The sequence below is a fragment of the Theobroma umbraticum genome, unplaced genomic scaffold, assembly GCF_002168275.2.
Source record: "Theobroma umbraticum cultivar Fairchild unplaced genomic scaffold, ASM216827v3 scaffold_56.0, whole genome shotgun sequence".
Lineage (NCBI taxonomy): Eukaryota > Viridiplantae > Streptophyta > Magnoliopsida > Malvales > Malvaceae > Theobroma > Theobroma umbraticum.
In genome coordinates this window covers 8898618-8906227 of record NW_018397256.1, presented here as the reverse complement: position 1 = coordinate 8906227, position 7610 = coordinate 8898618, and the positions used below count along the sequence as shown (strand labels likewise).

The 7610-nt window shown below is 37.8% G+C and overlaps 2 protein-coding genes and 1 pseudogene across 2 annotated transcripts; 2 read left to right on the top strand and 1 right to left on the bottom strand.

Annotated features, from left to right (window-relative positions):
* Positions 1 to 137: 137 nt before the first annotated feature.
* Positions 138 to 777, top strand: LOC149527536 (uncharacterized; the record flags this gene model as incomplete). Its single annotated transcript, XM_089782578.1, has 2 exons — positions 138 to 350; positions 499 to 777. Coding segments are annotated over 2 exons (492 nt in total), but the record flags the coding sequence as incomplete, so codon positions are not given.
* Positions 778 to 3350: 2573 nt separating this feature from the next.
* On the top strand, positions 3351 to 4934 carry LOC110410375 (uncharacterized; annotated as a pseudogene).
* A 650-nt stretch (positions 4935 to 5584) lies between these two features.
* On the bottom strand, positions 5585 to 7476 carry PLSP1 (plastidic type i signal peptidase 1). Its single transcript, XM_021420025.2, has 5 exons — positions 7471 to 7476; positions 6977 to 7114; positions 6530 to 6616; positions 6097 to 6164; positions 5585 to 5986 (listed from the first exon to the last, which is right to left on the bottom strand). The coding sequence occupies exons 1-5, from the start codon at positions 7474 to 7476 to the stop codon at positions 5854 to 5856; spliced, it is 432 nt and encodes a 143-aa protein (XP_021275700.2). The 3' UTR covers positions 5585 to 5853.
* Positions 7477 to 7610: the final 134 nt, after the last annotated feature.

The following is a 7610-nucleotide window of genomic DNA, read 5'->3' as shown; positions in this document are numbered from 1 at the left end:
ATAATAATATTATTTAATTACCCTCTGAGCCCCTTAGACGGAAGACACCCCGAAAAAAGTAATAATAAACAATCTTAAACTTGTGTGTTTTGTCAGAAACTTGGGATGGGATTGTTAATCTCTGCTACATTTTCTAACCGCTTGTGACAATTCTTGCTTTGCAGAGCTTGACGGTCCATAATTTTTATTTTGGAGATGGAGCCGACATAACAGGAGTTCCAAGCAAGATGCTTACCTTGAATTGTTCGGTGGCGATGACAGTATATAACCCTGCTACTTTCTTTGGTATTCATGTTAGCTCCAATCCTGTCAATCTAATGTACTCAGAAATTGTAGTGGCAACTGGTCAGGTAACATTTCTCAGATATTTTACACAACAAATTTTGAAATCTTGGAATAAGATCTAGTCCAAGTTAATACTTATTTGAAGTAGTTCTTCTTTTCTATCATTTTGATCTCTCTTAATTAGTAGTTCTATTTGTACGTTTCTAATCGCAGTTGAAGAAATACTATCAACCAAGAAAGAGTCATCGTACCGTGGTTGAGACTCTCCAGGGAGATAAGGTTCCTTTGTATGGTGCTGGGGCAAGCTTAGCAGCCTCAGACGATATGGGTGGAGTTCCAATGGAGTTGAACTTTGAAGTTCGATCCGAAGGTAATGTGGTGGGGAAGTTGGTGAGGTCAAGGCATCGAAAACGTATCTCATGTTCCTTGGTTATTGACTTCCATAGTAACAAACCTCTCAACCTAGAAAATAGGTCCTGCATATACGACTGAGTTTAGGAGTGGTGGTTCTCCTACAGCCCAACTAATTGTTCTCCACTTGGAAATGGTGGATTTGAATCATTTCCAGTAGTGCTTGGTATGTGTGTGGAAGTAATAATTTCTTTAGAAAATAGTATCAATCAGTTTGGGGTGAAATTAAAAAGCAGTTGGAAGTTTAATTTGTTTTTGCCTGGAGAAATATGAACTATCATCTTGGAGCAGGGTATTTGTTGCTGATAGGAATAGGATGGATGGTTTTGACTCATTAAGAAGTTCCTTATTTTCTATTTACGCTTTTACACGTGCAGAGAAACTCGACAAATGTTTTCTGTGATAATTGTAGAACAAGAATTTGTTCATATCTCATACCGTTGCTATTTTCTTGTCTTCAAGAAGGGTGTCTTTGTTCTTGCATTTCAATTAGGTTCAAACTTCAAAGAGTCTTGGAACGTGGAGATTGGTTTCCATTCATGAGTGAAACATGGCAGTGTTTTCCATATAATTGTGTGCAAACCAATATTTGGGTGTATAGACTGCCATATAAATGTGTGCAAACCAGTATGTGGGGATATAGAATCAACTAGAAAATGCAAGGTATATGATGAAGAAATTAGCATAAGAGGCTACTGGTATACAATGACATACCCCTAGGCCTAGCTACAGCAGCTCTATTCTTGCTTTGATTGCAAACCACAATGCATGGCTATAGTGGTTGGATGAGATGAGGTTTGATTGCAAACCAGAGAGATCTGAACTACTCGCAAGGCTAATTTCATCCCTCAATCAAGAATTTAAAGGCCTTTGTCAATACTATGAAACCTGAAACTTATACAATCAGCTGCCACTCAACAAGACATGAAAAGATAGAGAACAAAAAATTCATTGCAGTAATCAGTACAAGGGTCAATTTACAGTCGCATGAAGATCATATATCAGGCCCAAAAAAGGACCTGTCTTTCAAGAATAGCCTTTCTACTAAAAAATGATTGCAGAAATTTGGGAAAAAAAAAAAGAGGAGAATTAAAAGCTCACAATGAGTAAGCAAAGCAAACAGAGACATTATCAGGGGATATGGCGTAAACAGCCAAACGACTACGTTAAATACAATCAGTAGGCTGAATATCTATTCAGATGCTTTCACACTCTCCTGCTTGTCTAGAGGCGGTACATTGGTGGTTTTTCCTGAGCCTTCATGGCTGAACAGCTTCTAATAGCTTGTTGAGTGGCTGTCTTTTGTTAATTGTACAGGCCTTTTTACCCAAACCGGTTCATAATGCTGCTGGGAGTGTCAAGCCGATAAGGCCACAGACTTGCTTCGACGTACCGGCTGTGAGATAAATAAATTCACTTTTCCAAAAAAAAAAACTGCACAGCCACGCTCAAGTACTGTGCCACCGACCCTCATTGGAGGCCAATAACGGAATACTGATCTTCCTATGATATTCTTGGCAAGGAGGGCGACCACTGAATAATGCATACCTCAAGAAATCAGCAAAAGGATATACATGCAGAATCATCAGCTCAGCTGATTTTCCATGAATGCACCATTGTCAACCTGTTAGAGCATGATCTCTTACCAAACGTGGGAATCATATATGGCTATTATTACGATTATCACCCATCACAAAGACTCACCTCCACAATATCACCTTCCTCAGCTACTATTCGTTTAATGAAGACATCTTCATCAATGTATCCTACTTCCCGAAGAACTGGTGGACTTTTAAAAATGACAATATCGTTAGCACATGGCTTCCTGAAGTAGTATGAAACCTGAAAATTTCAATTGAAAAAGCTTTCATGTGCTATATTTAAGAATTAAACCACTCATCATTCACTTATTGATGCATGTTTAAAGCAAAATTAGAAGATTTGATGTTCATGTCACGTCCCATCTTTCGGTAGAGTAGAGCTCTTGGTAAATCCTATATGCATATGTACACACGTACACTTATCCCGTAGCTTATAGAGTCTAACACAAAAATGTAGTAAAAGAAATACCTGGACCAGGTTAAGGCGGGTTGGCTCGTTGGATTGGAGACTTGGAGCAATTTATCTGTTTAAATTTTAAGTATAAAATAATATTATTCTAAATAGTTATAACAATATGAAATAAGATTTTATTTGCAAATTAAGATTCAGTAGCTATGTTACTTGAATAAAATCAATAGCTAAGTTGTACAGTGCCAAATTATATAATTTTTTTTAATTTATTCTACTAATTAAATTATCTAATAACTGTCTTTGACATATTTTATTTTCATAAAATAATTATTTTGTTCAACCAAACACCTTTTTCGCGAACCAAATTGGATGAGAAAGTTTAAACTCGATCTACCACGTGCAAGCGAAAACGACGTCGCGGACAGTTCACTATCAGTCACGTTTTAACTTTATTCAAAGCCAACAAACAGATTAACGGAATCACTGCCGACAGTCGTACCCGAACCTCCAGCTTCACCCCCATACCTCAGCTCCAAGCCTACATTTGTACCTTTCTCGTCACTCTCTTGCCTGTCTTCACTCTTGCGGTAAACTGCCCCCCAACTCAACTCTCCTGCTTGAAAGAATTCAGTTTCAAGGCGATGCACACCAAATCAGATTCCGATGTAACAAGCTCGGTCGACCATTTTCAAGATGCCAACCCGTATACGTCAAAGGCCTTCCGGGACTCCACCCGATGGAGACAAGTCATCTTCCATGCAAGCGACACCCGCCTACAACAGCCATGGAATCTCCTTCCCACCCTTCCTACAGCCGTCACTCCAGGGCCTCATCTGCCAGTCGTTTCTCCGGAATCTTAAGAAAGGGAGAGGGACGAGAAGGGTTGGACCGAGTGCCATGTTATTGAAGAAGGAGGGGATTATGGAGGGTATCTGTGAGAGAGATAAAGGGTTGACGAGAAGGTGTCAGATTTTGATGGGTGTGTTGGGGTTCGTGGCGGTTTTCAGTTGTTTTGTTTGATCATCTGGGGTGCCAGTCGGCCTTACAAGCTGAGTTGCTGTTAAGGTTTTGCTTTAGTAATATACATATATTCTTGTCGTTATATGGGGTATAAATATTATTTATTACCTCTGATTCCTTTAGACAGGAGGTCCCCGAAAAAGTGATAATAAGCATCTTTAAACTTGTCAGAAACTTGGATATGGTTATTCTTAATTTCTGTTACACTCTCTAACCGCTTGTGAAATTCTTGTTTTGCAGAGCGTTGACGGCCCATAATTTTTATTTTGGAGAGGGAACGGACACGACAGGAGTTCCAAGCAAGATGCTTACCATGAATTGTTCGGTGAGGATGACAGTATACAACCCTGCTACTTTCTTTGGTTTCATTGTTAGTCCCAATCCAGTCAATCTAATGTACTTAGAATTGCAGTGGCAAGTCAGGTAATGGTTTCTCAGATATTTTAGACAACAAACTATGAAATCTTGGAATAAGATCTAGCCCTAGTTAATACTTATTCCAAGTAACTTTTTTTGTTTTCTACCATTTTGGTCTCTCTTAATTAGTAGTTCTATTTGTATGTTTCTGATTGCAGTTGAAGAAGTACTATCAACCAAGAAAGAGTCATCGTACTGTGGTTGCGACTCTCGAGGGAGATAAAGTTCCTTTGTATGGGGCAGGGGCAAGCTTAGCAGTCTCAGACGATATGGGTGGAGTTCCAATGAAGTTGATATTTGAAGTTCGATCCAGAGGGAATGTGGTGGGGAAGTTAGTGAGATCAAGGCATCGAAAACTTATCTCTTGTTCCTTGGTTATTGACCCCCATAGTAACAAACCTCTCAAGCTAAAAAATAGTTCATGCGTATATGACTGAGTTTCAGAGTGATGGTTCTCCTGCAACTCTACAAATTGGTTTCCGCTTGGCAATGGTGGATTTTGACTGATTTGAGTCTTTTTCAGAGCTTCTAGTGCTTGGGTATGTGTGTGGCATTAATAATTTCTTTAATAGATCAGTTTGGAGTGAAATTGAGAAAGTTTAGTTTGTCTTTGCTTGGAGAAATATGAACTATCATCTTGATGTAGGTTACATGTTGTGGGTTATATTTGTCGATGGCATAAATTTGATTCATTAAGAAGTTTCTTGTTGCCATTTACGCCTGTATGCATGTAGAGAAACTCCACGAATGTTTTCTGTGATAATTGGTAAAACAAGATTTTGTTCATATGTCATACTGGTCGCTATTTGCTTGTCTTCAAGGAGGGCGTATTTGTTCTTTGCGCTTCAATTAGGCTCATACTTCTCAGTCTTGGAACATGTAGATCAGTTTCCATTCATGAGTGAAACATGTCAGTTTGTTCCACATAAATGTGTGCAAACCAATATTTAGGGGATATATAATCAACTAGAAAATGCTAGGTACATGATGTAGATATCTGCATTAGAAGTTATTGGTATACAATGACACATCCCTAGCAGCAGCTCTATTATTGCTCTGAATACATGGCCAAAGTCTTAACACGTGAGAAGAACATAGGAGTTTAAGAAAAAGATTAGCAGGCATGAGCAAATGGAGAAACAAGCAGAACTGACAGATGATCAGTTGATTGTTCTTTTAGAGTAAATTCTATGTGGGAACTCTTCTCCATAAAATTATGGAAGCACCACTTGAACTTGGCTCCAAGTGGTTAGAAGAGGTGAGTTTTGACAAAAGATCTACTCCTCCCTCCTACAAACTGTGCCCGCAAATAAGAGAGCTTGGAACTATTGGCAAGGCCAAAGTTAGATGATTTGCTTCCTCAATCAAGAATTTCAAGACTCTTATCAATACTATTAAACCTGAAACATAATACAATCAACTGCCACTCAACAAGAAATGAAAAGATAGAGAACAGAATATTCATTGCATTAATCATTACAAGGGTCAATCTATAGTCGCATGAAAATCATATAGCAGGCCAAATAAGGGACCTGTCCTTCAAGAATAACCTGTCTGCTAAAAAATGCTATTGCAGAAATTTTGGGAGAGTAAAAAAAGGGGATTAAAAGCTCACAATGAGTAAACAAAGAAAACAGAGACATCAGGGGAAATGGTGTAAACAGCCAAAGGATTACTTTGGTCAAATAAAATCGGTAGGCTGAATATCTATTCAGATGCTTTCACACTCTCCTGCTTGTCAACTGCATAGCCACGCTCAAGTACTGTGCCACCTATCCTCTTTGGAGGCCAATAGCGGAATACTGATCTTCCTATGATATTCTTGGCAGGGAGGGGACCCCTAAACAATATATAACTCAAGAAATCAGCAAAAAGATATAAGGGGAGAATCAGCTCAGCTGATTTTCCATGGATGCACCACTGTCAACCTGTTAGAGCATGATATCTTACCAAACGTGGGAATCATAGCTATTATTACGATTGTCACCCATCACAAAGACTGAGTTCTCCGGTACTCGCTGCAACATGAATAGCATATATACAATCAGATACATGCAACACAAACTTAGAAATAAGGCAAAAATACAACCTTGCACAACTAATGGAATATTTGTGTCTTAACTCAAGACCATGGTTTCAACCTCTATTTCACTGGAAAGGTTTATCTAAGCATGATTGTCTCCAAATCACTTCCAGATTTCCCCATTCTCCCCCTCTTTCTTTATCTTCTTTCTGTCCTTTTCTCTCTCTTGTAGGCAGATCTTGTCTTATTAACAACGCCAAAATACTTCTACTACATAACTTAAGATTAATTTTCTGCTCAATAGCTGCCAGACTCATTTGGGATTAGGCCAAGGGTTCTAAGATTAGAAATCATACTTACAACTGGTGTCATTTCGTAAGAAGGTGCTTCATTGATGAAGTCTTCATCTCGAACAACCCCATTAACAATAAGCTTACCATTATGAACCTGCAATGGAGCATATTTTCATATTTCATTCTAATGAAACCAAATTATAGTTAATAATGCATCAACACAGAAAAGAAAACAAATGAGGATTAACTGTAAAGAAATGGCACCTTACATGTAACTCAGAAAAGTAAGATAAGATGTCCCTGTGCCTAATATGTGGAGTGCAAAGAGAACAAAGTGGATAATTTGCAAATATATCTGCTTGTTCTATCATCTTCCTTGATTCTTGCCATTTCATATTATAACATGCAACATTGATATACCAGAATAATTTTTTAAATACAGTGAGAAACAAAAGACAATCAGCTTATCAAAAGGAAAAATACAGATACTTAGAAATTGACAGAGTGACCTCACCTCCACAATATCACCTTCCTTAGCTACTATTCGTTTAATGAAGACATCTTCATCAGTGTATCCTACTTCCTGAAGAACTGGTGGACTTTTAAAAATGACAATATCATCAGCACATGGCTTCCTGAAGTAGTATGAAACCTGAAAATTTCAATTCAAAAAACATTCATGTGCTATATTTAAGAATTAAACCACTCATTCACTTGTTTATTTATTTATTTTGAAAAGCCACCCATTCACTTATTGTTGCATGTTTAAAGCAAAATAAGAAGATTTGATGTTCATGTCACATCCCATCTTTTGTTAAAGTGGACCTCTTGGTAAATCCTATATGCATATGTATATATACAATCACATTGACATACTCTTTAGCAGAGTTTATAAGGCTAACACTGACGGAAACATCATAGTTTGTTCTGTTTAGGTTTTGAGGCTTAACAGATCTTTTCACTTTCAAATTTTACTGTTCTTATGACAATCATTAAAACAAAGTTTACAGGCATGCTCCAGTTATGACAATCTAAAAATAAAATACGATAACAGGAACCAACTTTGTAGTTCACTTAAGCACCCAAACACATATTCTATTTCCTGCAAATCCTATAAAATGTATGCCTTCTGCCACTTATCAGTTTCA

Coding starts and splice junctions, on each gene's coding strand:
- PLSP1 (XM_021420025.2), bottom strand. Junction 6,617..6,976: donor AGGAAGGTGATATTGTGGAG/GTGAGGTCACTC, acceptor GCTCCATTGCAG/GTTCATAATGGTAAGCTTAT. Junction 5,987..6,096: donor AGCTATGATTCCCACGTTTG/GTAAGATATCAT, acceptor TATATTGTTTAG/GGGTCCCCTCCCTGCCAAGA.